The 21,091-nt window shown below is 39.1% G+C and overlaps 1 protein-coding gene across 2 annotated transcripts; it reads right to left on the minus strand.

Moving 5' to 3' along the window:
- Positions 1–223: 223 nt before the first annotated feature.
- On the minus strand, positions 224–11,557 carry LOC104610916 (putative GPI-anchored protein At1g61900). 2 transcript variants are annotated; one of them, XM_010277772.3, is made up of 8 exons: positions 11,216–11,557; positions 8,239–8,418; positions 7,534–8,139; positions 4,481–4,726; positions 4,322–4,333; positions 2,493–2,636; positions 2,192–2,236; positions 224–768 (listed from the first exon to the last, which is right to left on the minus strand). In XM_010277772.3, the coding sequence occupies exons 1-8, from the start codon at positions 11,271–11,273 to the stop codon at positions 698–700; spliced, it is 1,362 nt and encodes a 453-aa protein (XP_010276074.1). In that variant the 5' UTR covers positions 11,274–11,557; the 3' UTR covers positions 224–697. The 2 variants fall into 2 exon arrangements, with proteins under 2 accessions (XP_010276074.1, XP_010276075.1); XM_010277773.3 differs by lacking the exons at positions 4,322–4,333; positions 4,481–4,726.
- Between the last annotated feature and the right edge of the window lie 9,534 nt (positions 11,558–21,091).

Genomic DNA, 21,091 nt, shown 5'->3' on the forward strand with positions numbered 1-21,091 from the left:
TGAAGGCGCCCCCCCTAATGGATCATATTGAAGTTAAACCGTTACGAGATTCTAAATGAAATCATCCAATGATGTTTCCAAGATGCCCCACCAATGAATATCAGGAATGGTGGCCATACAATTGTTTGATTCAGTAGACAGATTCACGAGTACGGAGTACCTCGATTGATGTAAATGGAATCGAGAGAGGAGCCCAACTGAATGATCGGGATGAATGCAGCACTTCTCAAAAACTAAAATAACATTGAATAAAGAAGGGCTGATGCACCTGTGAATGTATGTTAAAAAACATGCATACATCTTGACTACAATCTTGTGGTCATCTCCTTAGATCCCCCCCACCTCCGGAGCCCCCAACATTACTAATTTACACCATGGTGTCTTGCAGAGTGGTACTTACCACAAGTAACTACTTCATCTTTCCAGAACTTACTTTATACAAATTTTTATTACATACAATCCGCAAGAATCGTGAACTAATGTGATCGTGGAGAAAAATCTGGACATACCTCAAAAAGTGATTCTTTTAAAGTGGTAACTAGACCTCAGAATAAATACATGTTGGATATGCCGCAGGGTGCTTCAAAAAATTCCTCTTTCCACTTCAGAATATGTAAGATCAAATATTTGCCTCGAGGATGAAGAACATGCCATTGTCAATTGTAATGAGAAACATGAATGGCCCCTTATCATAGAACTACAGGAATGTCATGAAAGCCATCAAGAAAGCAATGAGAAGTGGAACCAACAAATCCTCTCTGGAAGGACCTGCAAAACAAGTATTCAGAGCAAGATTAATCCTTGGCACTTGACAGGTATTAGAGACATGGAGCTTTTGACAATATCAGGTCAAGCTATATTCATAGAGGGAGTAATGTGATTGGAGTTGCAATAAAAGTGACCTTATATTTTTACATTCGCTTGGATTTTTTAGAATTTTCTTTTTCATGTCCTTCAGTGATTAGATTGAGATAGTTCAAAACATTGCCAAATAAATGTTTTATGGGAAAACAAGAAATCGTAAACTAATTGGGTAAATATTTTGCAACGTAAAAAAATTGGGTAAATATTTAAATTGAAGTATCTATCAAACATTTAGATGAGTGTGAGTTCATAGTAAACTTAAATTGGACATGCAGCTTACTTGATAGAAAAGATCTTATATGAGATTGTGGTTCATGTCATAATGCTTGGAGTCTGTGAGAATGAGACGTTTTTTCTCCAAAGGATTTTTATGAGCCAATAATTCCACTAAACCTCCTGTTAATTAAGAACACCATGACCTAATTCCACTAAGACTCCTGTTGCTTAAGAACATCATGACCTCTAGCATCATCAACATTATCATCCAAGCCTTATCTCAACTTCATGTAGCCAAACCCCATTTAGTTGGGCAAGGCTTGGATGATGATGATGATACAGGTCATGATATTCCTAATTAACAGGAGGTTTAATGGAATTATTGGCTCATAAAACCTTTTGAAGAAAAAACATCTCATTACCACAGACCTTAAGCACTATGACATGTACCACAGTCTTATAATAAGAGATGTTTAATGCTACTGATGACAAACAAATTAGCTAACTGATTAATTGAGTAGTGAGTCATGGACTCATTAAGAGCACAATATATTGAAAAAGGTATATTTTTGTACTGAATGAGTTAGAAGAACAAGCTGTAAATAATTGTATGATGGTTTAGCAGATGAGCTAAAGAAATATGCACACACCACTAAGCATTACTTGCAAGACAGATGTAAACGTAAGTTCTTATATAGGAATAAGAGCAAAAGAGAACCATAATGGAATGCTGCAACAATTGTAGGATAGTTTAGAGGATGAATTACAAGAATATGCATTAGCCATTAAAATTCAATGTATATTAGTCACATAGTAGGCTACCAAGTCACCAACTTCAAGTGCAAATAGACAAAAAGGGTCATAAAACAACTATATTCTACATGAATCTGGAAAGCATTATGTAAACTCTATATGGTGTGTGTAAACTCTATATGGAATTTCGATAAAGCCAGGCTTCTAAACTTTTCCAGTAGAATCATTACACAGTTTAATCTCAACTCAACAAAACCTTATCCTAACTATATATGATTGACTGCACAGAGTCCAGTCTACTTTTCCTATTAATGAGAGAGAGAGAGAGAGAGAGAGAGAGAGAGAGAGAGTCCATTACTTGCTTGTGCAGATGTTGCAGCTGGAAGTGCTGGAAGTTTGATTGCTGCAATCCCATGAGTTTACTTACAGTCAATTTTAGCAATAATTCAGTAAGAAAGATGCCAATCAAGATCTAAAGCTATAGGCAAAGATTACTCTTTTATGGTAAAATCGTAAAAGGGAAGAGATTGCTTTAAACATCAACACAAAACACTCTTATCCATGGATAACCCCATTTTGTTTTATCAAAATATGATAGACACACAGAAACAAATATACAAAACCCAATCTGAAGGAAGAATATAGAGTGTGCAGCATACTCTTATTGCAGGAAGAAGATGGTATTTGAGATGTAGAGGGCCAAGGAGCTGCAATGTTGTCATTCAAATCACAGAGGAAGCTGATTCCTGAAGACTTGTCAAATGTTGCATCTGAAGGCAAGCTTGGCAAAAGGCATCCAGACTCTAAAACAAAAATGTGGGAGAAGGTTAGTATAAACTGCAATTAAGAATAGGGTAATCCAAGGACTTCCCAATAAAACTTAGGAGATATTAATAACAGGTACAAGATACTAACTGCAATTCAAACTCAAACTATGTTAAAAAAATGACAAAACAAGACAAGTACAAAGGATCAATTGTATCCATGGGATATGGCATATAGTCAGGATAAAAAAAAATACATTACTTATCCAAAAAAAAGAATCAGGAGATACACCTGTGGCATCAAAATCAACCACTAGGGAGAAGACATCAGCTAGAGCTAGCTAGTTGATGTATTTTTTAGGAAGGACTGAGATCTAGTCCAAATCCCTTTTTTCAACCGCTTATCAATTACCACTAATCCACTTACCCACCAAAAATATAAAAAATGAAATAAAATAGAAGTGAAGCATACTTTTTGTTGTACACCTGCGACTTGCAAATATACTTTTAACTTACACTCAGAAAATTATGCTTTTAAGTGACAAACAAACTATCATGTCAGATATTCTCTAACTGTATCAAAATGATTCAGTAAAAGCATTTAGAATTGTCACAAATATTTGAAATGCTAAGAATTAAATAGCAAAATCCAATTTATGGTTCATAGACCCCATAACACACCATGTATATCATATCCAGCGAATTGGAACCAAATTGGTCCGACCAAAATCAACATGATGGCATGGATTCCAACCATCTGGTTTGTTGCATTATTTCAAGAGCATTTTTGGACTTCAAGATGTTTTTTCCACCATTCAAATAAATCCGTTGAAGGTGTTGTAAAGATCAACTTTGATGGCAACAGTATGGGGAAACTAGGTCCTTTTGGAGTGGAGGGTGTAGAGGGATGGAAATTAAATGGTTTTAGCAATGTTTTCAGCTCCAATAGTTAATGAGAAATTGAGAACTCTCTAAGAGCAGAGCTGTTGGCAGTATTAGAGGGATTGAGGCTGGAAAAGAAATATTAACATGGAAGAAGTAGTGATAGAAGGTGACTTAAAGATGGTAATTGGCTGGCTGAAGCATAATGACCAGGGATTGTAGCAGTACAGGTAAGACCTAAAGGAAATTAAGCGGCTGACTAGACACCTAGAGGAGGTTACTTTTCAATGGGTTCCTAGGTCAGCAAATGGATTGGCTAATCTGCTAGCCAAGCAAGGGGTAACTAGGGATCAGTTATTTTGCACTGAATTGTAATATGTGATATTAAGTAGGGAGCATGCTGGAAGCCTGGAATATCTAGCCTACTGTTATGTCAAATAAGCAAGGAGAGAAAGGAATTCCTCAAAAAATAAAGATAAAGATAAAGATAAAGAAAAGAAAGCAAGGAAAATGTTATGTAGAAGCATCACTCAAGAATCCATGGAGCATTGGAATCTGGCATGAACACTTCGTCCCAAGCAACACTTGTTCTATTGGTAACCAAGAAGAATTTTTATGACAAACAAAGAGATTCGGGAAAATACAATTCAAAGAAATGCATAATATTAGAACTTCCTTGCCCTTAAACAGGGGTTCGGTGAGAGGAGGTTTAAAAAAAGGAATGAAGCACATAATAAATAAAATGGTATTTTGGCTAGAAAAACACTCTGCGAAAAAAAATAACAGACCAGCTTCATGAAATCAAAGAATAAAATTCAAATATATAGAATGTCAGAGATTACCTTGTGACCCAACTGATGTAGTCAATCATATGTTCCATTGTATCCAAACAGTCGAAAGAAAAACGAATAAAGTATCAGTATCAAATACTGTTAAATTATTAAATGTAACACTGGAAAGTAGCTTTTCCCATGAGAAGGGAACAAAGAAACAAAACTAACCCTGGAGAGAAAAATCCTTGAGTGTGATATGACATAGGCTATAAACGTTTTTGGTAATGTTGGCTTTCTGCAACTTAATGCCAAGCATTGCGGCACAGTTAAGAGCTTGCAAGTTGGTTATGAATCTCTGCTTTTGCAAGTGAGATACATAATTTTCCATGGCACTGCAGCAAGCTGACTGGTTACTTATCCCATTCCCACACTCCTTTGCAACATTTTCTATGCCAGGAAAAACTAGTGGACAGACTAAGGCAGGAGAAAAGTAAGCAATATCAGTAAAAGCTTTAGGGTTGGGAACATGAACAATGAGATCAAATAAATTTCATAACATCAAATATGCCCAAAACTCAGAAGTATAGAGGGAAGTTGTTCAGTTAGAACTGAAACCAGTCAGTTTATTCTATTGACAATAACAACAACAATGGTCGTTTAAAAGATGGTGCTGATGAAAAAAAGGAAATTTTAATCGCTATTTAAAAGATGAAAAGGAAAAGCGAGAAAGGTAAACCATGGCACTTTATGCACCAGATTAGGAAGTAAAGAATTTAGCTAATGAAATGGAAGATGTTTTTATCTAGATCCCCCACTCAGCCAAATCTCTTCATGACTCTCTAGCTCAACAAGGAGTAAGCACACAGCACCTGGTTTGGGGTGAATACCCTTCAGAGTAAAGCTGCTTGTACTAAAATTTGATTGTGCAGATTGGAGAGATTCTGGGGATTGGAATTTGTAAAGAGCAGTAAGGAGTTGGTTCCGTGTGTATTTATAGAGACATACACTGTTTACATATTCCTATGTGTATTTCACTAGAGAGAGAAAGAGAAGGTAAAGTATGTATAGTATTAATTCTCAAAAAGCAGAGAAAGAGGGTGGAGATTCCACCGCTATATAGCTGATGATATTCTCAATGTTTTTTTCTGATAGATAATGATAATGAAAAGAGGCGCGAGGTGCAGCCTCCAAACTACATCATAAAGCTTACAATTGAGCCCAAAAGAGCTGATTCCTATGTACTCCTTGTTTAGCTAGAAGGTCTGCCAGCCCATTTGCCGATCTTCTTTCCCATTGAACTGTGACTGAAATATTTGAAGTCAGCCACTTAAATCTTCTCAAAGCCCCCCTGTACGGCCAGGCTGCCGCCTCTGGTTCTTTTAGCCATCCAATAACCAATTTGGAATGACCTTCAATCATTAAATGCTCCACTGCCAACTCTCTTGCATATTCTGCTCCTTGTAACACAGCTTGGAGTTCTGCATTTACAGAGTCTCCCCACCCTATAGGACCAGAAAATAGAGCTACAATCTGTCCCTCATCATTTCTGAAGACTCCCCCCTATTCCAGATGCCCCGGGTTGCCCAAACTACTGCCGTCAAAATTTAGTTTAATGACGCCTGCATCAGGAGGCTTCCAATCCACCACCGGCTTGCTTCTGATTGCATAACTTTTAGCTAGTTGTTCCCAATTTCTCCTTATGTCATCGAAAGTGTAAGTGGAAAACAGATCCAAGGATTTTACCCAACTTATGGCCCTACATAAGATACTTTCTAAAACACATGTTTGATCCCTCTCCTTGTCGTTAAAGATTCTAGCATTTCTCAATGTTACTTACAAAAGGTAAATCCTTAATGAAATTTGATAGTTACTGGTTAAAAGGGATTAAAGAGGTAAATTGCTTATGAGAATTTTCTAATCTTTAGAAACAAAGTAAGAGTTTTGACAACTATTATCAGTTGGGAAAAGTAGTAGAGTTAAATGACAACAACAGCAACAATAACAATGGAATTTCCTTATCATTAATCATACTACTATTACTAAACAAAATTGTGGTACTTACTAAGTGAATTATTGAATACTCAATTAAAAATTAGGATGATATGTTGCTAACTATGGATGGCTGATGGATGCTCTAGATTGGCCAATTCCCTCTACATGTAGCAGAAATGGGTAAAGTAAACTCAATTGAATTTAAACAAATTACCCGATCAGGAAACTTTTCTCATATATTCCTCATTTCACTACTTTGGAAAGAATAAACATGCAATAAAAGCATCTTCAGAAAGAACCAGAATTATCCTCAAGTTGCTATTAAGCCTAAGCAATCACTGAAAAACATATTAAAACACTATTACCTAATGTTGGTCCCAGCAAGCCAATCCAGTTTATAAGATCAGGCCTTGGTCATAGTTGTAAACCTGACCCATATAAAAAAAAATGTCCAGCTTCTATGTACTATTGAGTGGATGGCAATTGGGTCAACCAGCATACTCCAACAAAGACCTCCCCTTACAAAGTTCCACCAAATAAAGTAACTCATGTGAACTTTTCCTGAGTTTCATCACAAAAAAGGACAAATGGCATTGCTAGATGGACCATGGACATCCATCTATTATGAACGACACAAGCCATATGGCTGTCAATGGACTCTGAAAATCTGATACCTGATTCAACATCCGATCCGATTAAATATTAATATTTTATGTATGTAGTATAGTTATATGTATGGACATTATATACAATTATAAAAAAGGTTATAACAAATAAATTGAACATTTTATATTTAAATAAATTTATTATGCATGTATAAGTTTAAAAGTAAATAATTTTTTAAAACTTTTAATTTTTTTCTTCAATTTATGCACGTTAAGTCAGATTAAATCTTAATCCGATCCGAGTCCAACATATAAGATTTCATATCTTATTTGGAGTTAACATTTTGGTAATTGTATGGATTTGGATGTAGATGGATCCAATCTGAATCCAACCCAAATACATCCCTAATAGGCTGTTCTATATATGCGTTCAACACATCCTGACCAAAGAGATCCCCTACAAAACAGAAGTAAAAAAAAGAAAAAACACACTGATTAAATATCATAACCTTGTGAATAGTCAGAGTCTACTCTCCAGTCACCATTTCTTTTACAGACCATCAAAGATGTCTGCATGGTTACATGTGGGATAATAGAGTATTGATGGAACCCACCAATGTTCTATTTTCAAACTGTGATATATTCATAAAACAATAACATAAAGCGCCTTTTCTCCAAGCATACCTTTATTGACATTGCAATTAGAAAGTCCTCTAAGAACTTTATTTGCAGAAGAAGGACCAAGCCTACTAGCTAGCCATCGAAGAACAATGCCTTTACAATCATCAATCCTAGATGACTGCCCGAGCAAGAGGTTGTTCCCATCTGTGCTTGAAAGACCATAATCTTTCAAGGCAATCATTTGTGCAGCTTCCGATATTGCATTCTGACAAATTTGGCTACAACATTCCTTAACAGGATCAATCGTTTCACAAGCAGCCAAAAGTTTAGATGTATCCACAGTGCTTTCAAACTCAATAACATTTTTGAGAGGGCAAGAGGCTTCAGTTAGATTTAATGGATAAATTGAGCATATTTTTTGAAGATCTGCACTTGCACCTTGACCTGCTAAGATCTGCTCAACATCAGAGAGGCAGTGTTTTGCATGGGTCGCATCCAAAGCAAGAGCCCCAGTATCTTTGCTGGATTGCCCCATAAGAATCGCAAGAGTGGCTTCCAACTGTGGGCAACATATTACATTTGCTAGAAATGGAGCAAAAACAGCCCAGCAATCAGTTGCAGTTTTACTCATCATACTTTCAGATGCAGAAAAATTTAAGGTGCAGAGTCCTGCAAGAAATATAGCAGAATGAATTTGCATTCACATTCCTGCCTGTCAAGCCACTTAGTTTCAAGTATATAATACTAGAGGGATAATGCAGAATGCACCTGACAATCTTGGCACACTGCTGTTTGTGAAGGGTGTCGGTGGTGAAGGTGCCAGAAGAGGAAGAAAGGGCTGAGGAGCCCCAATTGGGGAGGTAGCTGGCAACATAGCATTTCCCTTTTTCTCCAATAGTGCAGAACCTTGTTGATACCCCAAAGGGCTGCAGTTATATTCACAAAGGCCTGGACAATAGATAAACTTATCAGAGAAGGAAATGGATATATGATGTTGTATTTGTAAAGCCAAAACAGACATGACTATGCTTGCAGAATCTCTAACATGCATTAAAGCATTGGTGAAGCACGGTAATCATTATGTGTGTCAATTACACAGTCAATGTATATAGCATAAGGAGTACAGTATAGAGAAGTCTACTTGGTAAATCACTGTACATAAACTAAATTCACAAATAATCACATCAAAGAAAATTATGAAGCACTACCCATAGTCCAGTCATCGCTATCAATAAGAAATGAATATTTGTTGTGCCACCCCCAAAGCTTCAATAATGTGAAGATTTATTGGTGTGTAAAAATGATAGTATGTTAGAAACTCTTTAGGCAAGTGTTCTAAAACCTACTAAGGATGCAATCTAGGATATCATTATTTCCACATGCCTTAACATAAAGTATGAAACTCTCTAGCCTGGTTAGTTTGCAGTGCAATTTTATTTACAATGGTGCAAAAGCATGATAGTGCAATAGATCTGGTTTATTTTTGTTTTAGCTTTTACCTTATTTTGTTTATTTGCAGTGCAAATGAAGTAAAATAAGACCTGAAGCTGAAGGCTGAGGCAAATAAAGTAAAATCCAAAGCAAATTTGAATAAAATTTGCAATCCCATTCACTTGTAGTAGTACAAATTAAATCGCACTACTAACAAATAAAGATAGGAACAGACTTACAGAATTTTTGAGCAAAGGTGAAGTATAATTGTATTAATGTAAAGGTCCTTTGTACAATGAGAAGCTGTACATAACAAGCCAGAAGGACCTTAAAAAAAAGGTCATCCATTGAAAGCTATGGAAAATGGTTCCTGATGAGGGGTGATTTGGCCCGACCTACTCATATACGGACATGTGGAAGCAACCTGCTGATTGGACATTGACTCAGCACTTTCTGCCACCTCAGTAGGCCAGGTCAGCTCAGGTACCTCGGGCACCTCGGCCATGACCGAGGTCCAAGCAGCTCGTGATGGCCCAACCTGCCGATGTGACACAGCCATCTTCTAGAAGCAGGCCAGCTGTCTCCGAGCTCTTCGGGATCACGTCACATGACTGTAGGTCTTATCCTTATACCGCCTGGATCGGACGAACTTGATAAGCCTTATCGGCTAGCATGAAGTCCTCCTCGTGGTGTGGAATGGACTCTTAACAGCACGGGCCGAAGATCTCAGAGGTTTTTCGTGAGACCTACGGTAGCTCACCTATTTAAGGGCATCAACCCCAACGGCACAAGGTACACGCGATTTATTGCTCACTAGCCTACTTGCTATCAGACTTTCAGCTCGCACACTAAGAAGTACTAACTTAAGTATCGGAGCGCCCACACCGGGTAAGCCACCCCGGGTCCTTTGAGCTCTATTTCCTTGCAGTTCGACTGACTAGCTAAGCAACCAACGACTGAGCTGCCCTCCAGTTAGGAGCATCCAGATCGCACACAATCAGTTCCCATTCAAAGAAAATTAGAGCCATCTTAGTGATATAATCAAGGATAGGTTGATTGCACAACCCAAAATTTATAAAGGAACAAAAGAAAAGTCTAAATGGTAATATGGTTTGGCTCCACAATATGCACTCTCTGTGGACAGTGCAAATGTAAGTATGCCCTTGCACCTCAATGCAGCAAAGCATCCAGCCATGTGTTAGATCTAGATCATCCTGGCTTTCTTAATTTTCTTGGCTTTGCTTTGGATCCAACAAAATATATACCTGTATAAAGGTAAAAAATAAAAGAAAGAAAAAGAAAATTGGAAATGAAAAAATAAAAGACAATCTCATTTGCAATTTTTTATACAGAATTAGTATTTTTTTAACTACCTTATAAAGCACATTTGCAGGTTAAACAAAAGCAACCTTAGGGAGATAGCTCAAGATAAACATATGAGTTAATGGTTTTCCAAAAGTTCTGGTAAAAACTCAGAGTTTAAATATTTCACTTTCACCAGTACTCTAAAAATGACAGCTTTTCTCTTTTTTTTTTTTAAGAATTTAATTTTCTTTTAGAATCTCCAAGCAAGCGGATTTGACCAAATCAATTTAATTTGACATTAGTCCAAGTCATGCTGAAGAATCTCGATAGTTTGTCAACAAGTCAACATATTGAACCAAAGCCAAAACCACTTCTTAGTTTAAGTAGGTCTAGGCATCACCTACTGGTCGTGGATTATTAGTTACCAGAATCCTTTGGAAATCATAACTAAAAGAACCAGCTATGTTTTACAATTGGAATTCTCTCAATTTAACTAAAAGAAAATAGAGCAAAAAAGTATCCGTTATCTCAAAAATCTAACCCTAACATTGGCATAACCCGGAAGAATTGCAACAGTAGTCCTAAGTCCGAATATCCAGATAAAGAAACACCAAATGGCGTGAAACAATAAATTTAACCATGAAAATGACTTCAGGTAAGATGTGCAAGAAATTGAACAGAAGTCCCAACGAATTCCATAGAAAATTTCTCCAACTCGAACCAATTAAGAAACAAAAACGAAATCCACTAGAAAAATATGAACCAAGCACCATGATAAGGCATCAAATTCCAAAACTTGTTTCCATTAAGCCACGAAAATAACAAAAAACAAAAACAAAAAGCCCAATAACTTAAAAAAAAAAAAGAATGTCCCAATTCCATGATGAGGCAAGTGATAAAGCCAACAGATTATGCAACAAAACAATCAAAATTAAACACGAAGAAAGAAGAGCTAATAATAGCAAAAGATAAAGGTGATAAAATCAGAGGTTGCGACATGAATGCTTACAGAAAGACAAGAGAGAAATATTTAGAAGATAAAGACTGAATGACGCCCGCCCTCTCATGTTTGCAGTTCAGTATTCACGGTAAGAGAGAGAGGTGGAATGATCAGAGAGAGGGAGAGGTGGAATGATCAGAGAGAGAGAGAGGAGGAGAGTAGAAAGAAAATTGGTTATGAGTTATCTGCCACGAAGAGAGAAGTGATGGATGAGAAGGAGGGGAGAGAGAGAGAGATCGAACGCCATGAATGAGCTGTCCTTTTTGAGAAGGCCGGCGACCCCACCCACAGAGACAGCACTGACGCCATCAATGCTCGCTCCGATGAACCAACGCAGTCCCACTGCCACTCCCACTTCACAGGTCACACAAGTCCTCCATTCACACGTATTAAAGCAATTAGCACGTGTTACAGATATGATTGCGTGCACGCACGCACTGGCGTCTCATTTCGGCTTTCGTCAGGGCAAGCCCGTGCCCACACCATTCCAACCCAAAAACCCACAAAATAGGCCTAGCCGTGTAATTTAATTCAGATGGGGATGGGGATAGACGGATAGGTCTAACCCGAAAACCAGCCAAGCCCACGTCAATAGATCTGTCATCTGAGAGTTCATATTTGAAGAAAAAAATAATAAAGATCCGAATGGGTTAGGTCCATTTGTAGCGGGTCAACTGAATGGGTCAACCAATTTGTCAACTGATCGAGCTAGTTATATAGCTCCATTTAGTTATTCAAAAAAAAAGGATGTAATTGGGTTGAGATTCGACTTTTATCAATATCAAACCAATAGGATGAAATGTTATAAATATATATATATATATATATTTATATTATTTCAACTTGGCTTGATGTCTTGGAAATTCAGTTCTCGCACACATAAAAAAGGGTTATTTGCACCGGTGGAAAATGCTAAAGAGTTGAGTGTAAGTTTTGGTTTGCTTTGCTTCATATTTAACTGTCTTTTTGAATGTGAGAAGTAAAATGAAATGACTCACTTTAGGCCCTGTTCGCTATTCGGTAAGTTATTTATTCGGGTAAATGTAATTATTTGGGTAATTTTTTTTTTTGGGAAATATTTACTCAGGTAAGCGCACTTACCCATATTCTTTTATTTCTTAGGTAAATAATGCAATGACCATTTTATCCATAGAAATCTATTATTAAAAATGACTTTTTGTCCCATTCAAGTGTTGGTAACTTTCCCCCTATGTGAGAAAGTTATTTACTTACCTAGGAGATGGATATCACTTTACTAGGTAAGTGATACATAGGAAAATAAACTTTCCCTGCTCCCCACATAAAGCTGAAAAAAGCACATAGGATTCTTGATCATTAGGAACCAAAATCCCATTTGACCAACTTTCCTCTTTCTCCCAATCCAAAAAGGGAACGCCCCCTTAACAAAAAAAAAAATAGACAGGAGAAGGATTACCCAAGGATCTGAACCAAACAGTCTTATTAGCAAATGGAAATGGTCGACCCGCACAAATCAACCAAAGTGGGATGGACACAGAACTAGTTAGAAATTAGAAAAAAAAAGAATAGAACATTAATACCATCACCAATCACCTAATGGGTTGGACTCGTCAATTAACAATTACCCTCTCTCATATAAAAAACTGAATAGCTTTGATGATTTGTAACTTGTCTGAACTCAACCTGATCAAGTTAAGGACCAATCAATGAGGAGTGACCTACTTGGACCCACTTATTGCAAGAAAAGGCAAGATGGGCCTTGAAGCTAGCTATTTGATCATTGCACCTCTTTGTTGTGGATAGCTGTATTACTATTATTTTTATTTTCTTTTGCTACTTATATTACTACTACTTTTATTATTCCCTTTAATTTAACTAGAACAAATAGAAGCTTCATATCTTCCCATATATGATATATGACCTTCTTATTCCTTGTTTTTATCCTTTCCATCCCAACAATGCATTAATCAAAAAGAAAATCCCAATACACATTCCTTATCTAGTCTGAACCAATTTATCTAGGTATAGTATAGAAAGATTTCCCTACCCATACATGATCCGAAATGAGATTATTTGGCCTTAGCAAGGAGACTCTCTTTCCCCCTGCCTTTTTATCTTAGCAATGGAGGGCTTTTCTAGGATTCTCCTAAAGGTTGAATTGGAGAATAAAATCCAAGGCTTTAAACTAGCTAGTGGAGCTCCCACTGTTTTCCACCTCTGGTTTGTGGATGATGTCATGCTTTTCCTTATAGCCCATAGAGAGGATTTGGATAACCTAAAAGATCTCCTTAAAGAATTCTAGAACCTTTCTAGTAGTCAAAGTATCAATTTGGACAAGTTTGAGATTTTATTTAGCAAAAACATTCATCCTAAACATCAGTGGTCTGTAGACAACTTCACATGAAAACCCTTGAAGCTCATACCAAATATCTTGGGATTCCTCTTACTTGGTCTAGGAACAAACGCAATGTTACCTTCTGGAAAATTTACACTCAAAATTGAATAAATGGAAGACCTCGGTCATTAGTGAAGTAGGTAAACAAGCCCTCATTCAGGCAATTTTGCAAGCTATGCTAGTTCATCCCTCCAGAAAACAACCTATTAAATCGAGAAGGTCATTCAAAATTTCTAGTGGGCCAAGTCAAAAACTAGGCCTCACCCATTTCAGATGGTATGCCTGGCTAATAATCTAGCCAAGCCAAGAAATCAAGGAGGATTGGGGTTCAGACTGCTCAAACATGTTAATCTAGCCTTGTTAAAATAGTTGGCTTAGCGATTCCTGAATGAACAACATAAAATTTGGGCCCAAATCTGGAAGGCTAAGTATTTGAAAAATCGGGCATTAGTCCCACATTCCATCTCTACAACAGGCTCACCCCTCAGAAGAATGTGGTCCCCCCTAATCTAGGAGACTTTTAGGGAAGTAGGGTTTTTAGTGAGCAGACTCCAATATCCAATTAAACCAAGTCCCTTGGATCCAATCAGGTAATAACTTTGTTTTGGCACCTCGACCCATTCCAACCACCCTTCGGAATAAGCCTCTTAACACATTAACATCACAAGGTTCTTGGAATGAAGATCAAATCAAGATCTACTTTGATCCCTTTGTTACCCAAGACATTGTAAACACGCTATTTTTTTTTTTCAAAACCCTCCCTCCAATGGGTTTTGCTTGGTCATCCCTCAGGAAAATTCACAGTAAAACAAGCGTACAAGATCCTTGCCCAACCCACTAATCAATCAATATATGGTGCTCAGAGAAATCTTTTTAAAGAATATGGGCTCTACTTATCCCTCCCAGATTCCAACTTTTCCTTTGGAGGGTCATAAAAAATTATATCCTGGTGAAGTACAACTTATTTACAAGTGATCAAGATATCCTATGCTCACTTTGCAACTAGTAGATAGAGACCACAAATCACCTATTCTTTCAAGAATCTTGGGTCCAATTTATAAGGCTCAATTTGGAAGGAGTACAAATACAAATACGTAGAGTGCAAAACCTTACATTTTATTTTATTTTGTATATATTTATACTGTACAAATACACATTCCTTCAAACTGAGCCTAATACTGTGTTTGGAAGCGAAGTAAATGCAAATTTGCAAGGTGTAAATTGACATTCTACCGGTTTTGTTAAATACAAATCGGTTCACTTTTTTATGTTTGATTTACTCTTTTCTTGTTTGGCACCAACGATGTAAATCAATCAGGAGACTTTTGCCAGCATTTGGTAACTTACACCGATGAAAAAGTATTGAATGGATCCCTAGGCCTTCTGACTGCTAGATTTCTTGCAGGACCACCATAAAATCTAAAGCAAAACAAATATAACTCCACATTGATCCTCGTGTCCTTGTCCATTGAGTAGATATGGACCAAAAGGAACTGTATAGCTGTACCCATATAATGGAGGAACTATACCCACTTTTATCATCGAAGTACTTAGACTAAAAGCATGTCCCCTTCATACCTTGGAGATCCCTTTTAATCATCCGAAGGATTTGAGAGGTTAACACATTTGTAGGGATGCTGACAATCCTAGAAAGATCTTCGCTGAGATGCTTGAAGTCCTCTAGTTGCAAGAGCTCTTTAGGCTATCGGTGTCATTGGAGTTGTTACAGTGGTGGTTGTTATAGAACTGAACCCATATATAATCGAACAACCCGGTATTTAGGGCATCGTTGAGATACCATCGGGAAAAGGGCATTGAGTAGCTATTTGATAAACACCTTCCTCTCTCGATCGTTGTACCTACCTGGCCAGATCATCCTAGTGTTCCTCCTTTCCTCTCTCGGTGTCAAAATCTATGTTGTCGAACATAACATCACTGGTTGCAACGATTAGGAATATCTGGCCATGAGTTCCTTGTGCATAGTCAGATGCTTGAACATTTGGACAGATTATCGGACTCTCACATCTCAAATGTTGTGAAGATATGGGAAAATAGTCGTTATTCAAATCACTGTTCTGGTAGGTGAGGGTAAACCTAAAAGAAGAGAATGAAATTTTATAAATCCTGACATGTTTGCATTTTTACATTGATTTTAGGAGTATTTTTACAATGTTTCCAAATACATGCAATTATGGATGGGGGGTGCAATAATGCACTGAACTGGGATTTGCATCATTTCCAAACGCAGCCTAAGGTTATGTTTGGTTTGAAGGAAAAAGTAAGGAAACCTATATAAGATTTATAAAGATTTCCCTTCCTTTCCCTACTTTTTCCTTAAAAACAAACACACCCTAAAAGATTTGATGACGAGCATTCATGATAAACATCTTATTAAATGGATCCTCAATTGGTATTTTGTTGCCCTATATTATATTTGGCATGCGCGAAATGAGAAATGTTTTAAGGACTGTACTATATCGGTCCAATGGATTGTGAATGAAGTAAATAATCTGTGTAATCTGATCCAAAACCCCCAATCCCCTGTTACTGACCATCAGCTTGGTTGCTAGATGTACAGAACTTTATTTCATTAACTGTGGTTTAATATAGTAATTTTAGTTAAAAAAAAGTTTATTTGGCTGTATTTGGTAAGAGTGCAAAAAGTAATTGTACTAACATGGATGCAAACCTAGTTCGGCTCTACATTGAGAAATTTATGGTGTCTTAACTTTGAATTTCAAGGCTGGAATCAACTTATTTTCCTTTGACCATCTTTTTTGCATTGGAATTAAACTTCCCTTCTACTTTGAATGTAAAAACAATAGAAATACTCTTGGTAAATAAAAACCTATTCAGGGATCTCACTTGATATTTAAGATTTTAGGTTGGATGATTGTTTGACATGGTATTAAAGCTAGTTTGGCCAAGTAGTATTGTGTTTGATCCCTATTGCTTGCATTATGATTAATTAAATATCAGCACAAGATATAAATGGGCTTGTATTTGTCCACGTTTCAAATCCAACAAGTTTTTGCATGAGAAGGCATGTGAAAACATAAACACCTATTTAAAGACCTCATCTCACAACTTAAGCTTTTAGGCTCAACCATTACTTAACAAAGTTTACTTTTTAGTACAAAATTACATTCTTACCCAACACCTACAAAATTGAGTCATAGTTCAAATTCGCTTTGGTTTTGTGTTTGCACTTGATTATGAGGCTGCTGGTATTTATATTTGAATTCATGTGACCATACTTCATGTGAATAGATTTCGTGATATATTTCACATGATAATGATTTTTTTTTTTTTATATTTATAGCACTTAATACATTTCATTTTCTAGAGATAGAATAGAATTGTGTATACTGTTAGAACAACTTAACATGTTGCAAGAAGTATATTGTGCTAATTAAACCATTTATTAGTAATGGATGACATCACATTCTAATTTAGGGATGGAAATTTTCTCCATCCTCAATGGGTACCCGACTTCCATGACTTGATGAGTTGGGGATGAGAATTGTTTTGGTAGGGCAGGGATGAGGACGAGGATTAATAGGGATCCCCGAATGGGTCAGGGGGTTGAGAATAGGGAATGAAATCCCTGCCTCGCCTGACCTCGATTTATATATATATATATATAATATGATATTATTTTTATTATTTTTATATATCAAAATACATTTAAATATTATATATATTTTAAATTTTTTATTTATTATAAGTAAATTTATTTTTCAAAAAATACTGTTAATTAAAATATTTTGGGGATTCAGGTCTCCACGAGAAACCCATCCCCATCGGGGATTGGGGATCAATGGAGGGGTGTGGAGCTCTGTTGCCATTCCTATTCTAATTGATCAAAGAATTAGAGAGGTGTGGAGCTCTATTTTGTGTTTTGGATATTTGATAGTATACAGTAGACAGTGGAATAGGACACACCAAAATAAAAGAAAAAGTGCAATTTGATGCATTTGCTATTTTTGATTGTTCCTTGAATTGCCTGAATTGGTTGCTTCCAGAAAAAAAGTGCAATTTAGTGTAAATCGGAGAACAATCCCAACTGAATTATGTAGTATCTGGTATGAGCAAATAGCCTTAAACAATAAGAGGTTATCGTTTGAATGTGCAAAATGCTTATTAAACTCTAATCATGCTCTATGGTTAATTAGTTAGATACTAGCTTCAATAAACTGGATTTATTAAGGATACCATAAGAAAATGATCTTTATTTTGAGTTTGGACTATTAAAAATACATATAGTAAAAGGGTGATAATTAACCCAATCAAAAGATTTTTAATTGACCCTTCATGCTCTTCCAAAAATACAAGAAAAGTTTACCCCTACCCCAGCAAAGCATACTCTCCTAGATCCAGAATAGGACCTCCCAATCGATCCTTTCTCTAGCAATAGAATTTGCTAAAGTCTGAGCTGTTTTTCTGATCCATCTAAATAGATGTTCAATTGGTGGTTAGGGATTTGGTGTCCCTTTTGGATTAGCAGTACTGTAACAGAACTTACATATAAACTTGGAAAAAAAGCCTACAACCCCATGAAAGTAAAGGTGATAATTTGGCCTCCCTTGTAGCATGTAACAATGTAGCATTTTGGGTAGTTTTTTATTCAACTTTTTTATTAAGATACTCAGAGTTATGACTTTTGAGTTGATGGTGTGCAATCCGGTCACTTCTACCTGGCACTTACATGGCTCTTGGAAGGTATCTGGGATGGAGAAGAAGAAGAATCCTCAGGGGGTCACCCGGCGGGAACACTCTGACGCTTAAGTTAGTATTCTATAGGAGAAGCAAGGAGAAGAAGAAGGTTAAGAGTGGAGATAGCGCGTAAGTAGAAAATCATATCTCCATTCCTTGATACCAGCTCCTTATAACATAAATCTGTTGTATCAGGCCTACTGGCCTCTGACAGGGCGGGTATAACCGCCACTGTCAACCTGCCGCAGGTGTTATTGGCGGGGCTGAGGTGGCACACGCAGGGCCATCACCGTAGTGTACGTGCCTGTCAGGTGTAAGGCACCCTTTGAAGGTGGCAGACACGACGCTGTCTGACGAGGGATATGGCTGCTGTTCCCAGATTTGTCGGGTACGGTGGTCGGCAGGAGGTCTTCCTACGATGTGCCGGACTACCCTTCCGTGAGCTACCCTGCGTCGGGCTATCTCGTAAGCGGCAAGCTAAGCCGAGCTGTCTGGCCCGAGGTGTCTTTACCTCGGGGTATCTATAGGCGGATCGGTGTGTTCCTGTCTGGGAGTGGTCCGAGATCCACTGGGAGGAGCTCGGGTATTAGGAAAGGTCAAGGGACCCCGAGCTCGGAGGTAGCTTGGGATGCCTTAGCCCCCGGGGTGGCAGTACAGGCCAGGCGGCTCCCGACGAGTAGTCTATTCCGTCGAGTTGTCGAGCTGAACTCGGTGGGACCTTCCCGTCGAGTTGCGGTTGCGCCTGTTGTGTTGTCACGCTGAGTCATCGTTTGAGCAAGGTCACGCACACATGTACCCGTGCTACGAGGTTGGGCCAAATCATCCTCCATCAATTGCTCCCCACTCCCCGTGCTAGGGACGGGGCCCTAGTGCGAGGAGTTCACGGTTTGCTGGGTGGATTTGGCTCGGTTCTCATGCCATGATGTTGAGCAGTTTAACGACTGGACCGGTTGGGCATTTGATCTGCGCGGAGGGAAAAACCCATGTCTTGTGCGATTCACACACGGACGTCACGCGTTTTATGCTGCGCGGACGCCAAAAAACGCGCTAAACCAAATTCGCCTTGAGAGTCCCGCAGCTAGTTTCTTTGAGGTCCGTTGGATTGATCCAATCTTGACTGTTGGCTACCGGGCCCCGCGGCTATAAATAACGGGATCTTGGCCATTTTCCTTCGCCGCTAAGTGTTTTTCGCCTTGAGCTCGCGTCTGAGGTCTCCAGCTCGGGTCTTCCAGCTTGGTTTCGTCTCTTTCTGATGAGTCCTCGAGTCTTCCCTCTTTACTTTCTTCTCAGTTCGTTCTTCCTTATGTCTAGTGGGGGCAGTTTCTCGGATGGACCCGAGGCGGAAACCTCGGGTCATGGTGACCCTGCTGTTGCCCGGCCTTCCCACGAGGCATGGGCAACCTCGGGTAAACTGGTGTCCACCTCTCATCGAGGTCGGATGTCGGACCAGTTCGGTCCTTCTACTCTGGCGCTGGAGAGGCTCCGAGACCTCATTCAGCAGTTTAACCTTCCTTCAGAGTACTCTATAGCCTTCCCACCGGCAATTTCCCTTGGGAGCATGGTCCAGATGAGGTCGTGATATTCAGGGAACAACTCGTCGGTGGGCTTCGTCTCCCTCTTCACCCCCTTATCCCTGAGGTGTTGGGGCGTTTCAGCATCACACTAGATCAACTTCACCCCAATTCCATTCGGAATTTGGTGGGAACCATTTCCCTCTGTCGCGAACGACAGTTCTCTTTGGACGCGGACACACTCTGCTCCATATTGTTAATAAAGAAGAGCGCCTCTAGCGCTCCCCCCGAGCATGGGCAGGTCTACTACTTGTCTCCTCGCCTAGGCTTCAAGCTGCTGCATAAGTTCCCGAGCAAGGTCCCGGCCTGGAAGCGGGACTATTTTATGGTCCGAGCCAGCACGGGGTGGCCATTCCTCACTAGCTAGAGGGTGGCTACCCAGGCTACCAGTATTGCCCTCAATTAGCAGACGTGGGAGACCTTCCACTCGTGGGCTCAGGTTGAGATTGATCATTGGGAGTACATCACCGAAGAGAAGCTCGTTCAGGCCGGTTTGAGCCCGGGTAGGTCTATTTCTATCTTTTGGTGCTTTGCTTTTATTTGCTTGGTGTCTTCGGGTTTACTGACGCCAACTTTATTGTAGGTCCCATGGACGAAGAAGAAAGGATTACGGCTCCTAGACTCCTCAACCAAATGAAAAAGAAGAAGAAGCAGGTTGCCAAGAAGGCTCGTGTGGAGTCGCCGAGGGCTCCCTCCCCCGAGCCCGATCATCCCCGGGTTCCCACCCTTGAGCCCGAGCTCAACAATGCCCCTCTAGTGATAGATCTGGAGGGTGATTTCCCACTCCAAAAGCCTGAGGCTATGGAGGGGTTGGTGGACGAGCCAGCCGGGGCTGCCGTTGAGGCTCCGAGTTCTGCTGGGGCAGCTGCCGAGGCCACCGAAGAGTCGGCTCACCACGCTATAGATGCGGCGGCATCCAGTTCGGGGACCGGAGAGGAGTCCATCTTGGATCCCGAGGTCAGCCTCGACCGAAGTAAGAGGGGAGTCATCAATGCAGAGGTCGTGAGTTGGGCCAAACTCTCCCCCAGGTTAGCTCGGGGGCCGTGTTGCAACCCACATCATGGTGGTAAGTTCGTATTCCGTGAGCCAACACTCTATCCCTCTTTCTCTCCCCCCTTTTTTTTACTGACCAGTTTCCTTCTGCTAGGCGAACACTGCCATGCACGCCTTAACTTTCCAATCTGACAAACACCTAGGGCGCGCTTTGGCTATTGAGGAGTCATC

Source organism: Nelumbo nucifera, chromosome 1 (genome assembly GCF_055504915.1).
Source record: "Nelumbo nucifera cultivar China Antique chromosome 1, China Antique-T2T, whole genome shotgun sequence".
NCBI classification, from domain to species: domain Eukaryota; kingdom Viridiplantae; phylum Streptophyta; class Magnoliopsida; order Proteales; family Nelumbonaceae; genus Nelumbo; species Nelumbo nucifera.

Excerpts from the sequence above, each read along its gene's own strand:
- LOC104610916 (XM_010277772.3), bottom strand. The coding sequence starts at position 11,273 with ATGAGAGGGCGGGCGTCATTCAGTCTTTATCTTCTAAATATTTCTCTC. Across the intron at positions 8,419-11,215 it reads TATTTCTCTCTTGTCTTTCT|GCCTTTGTGAATATAACTGC; the intron begins GTAAGCATTCAT and ends TCTATTGTCCAG. Across the intron at positions 8,140-8,238 it reads CAGTGTGCCAAGATTGTCAG|GACTCTGCACCTTAAATTTT; the intron begins GTGCATTCTGCA and ends TATTTCTTGCAG.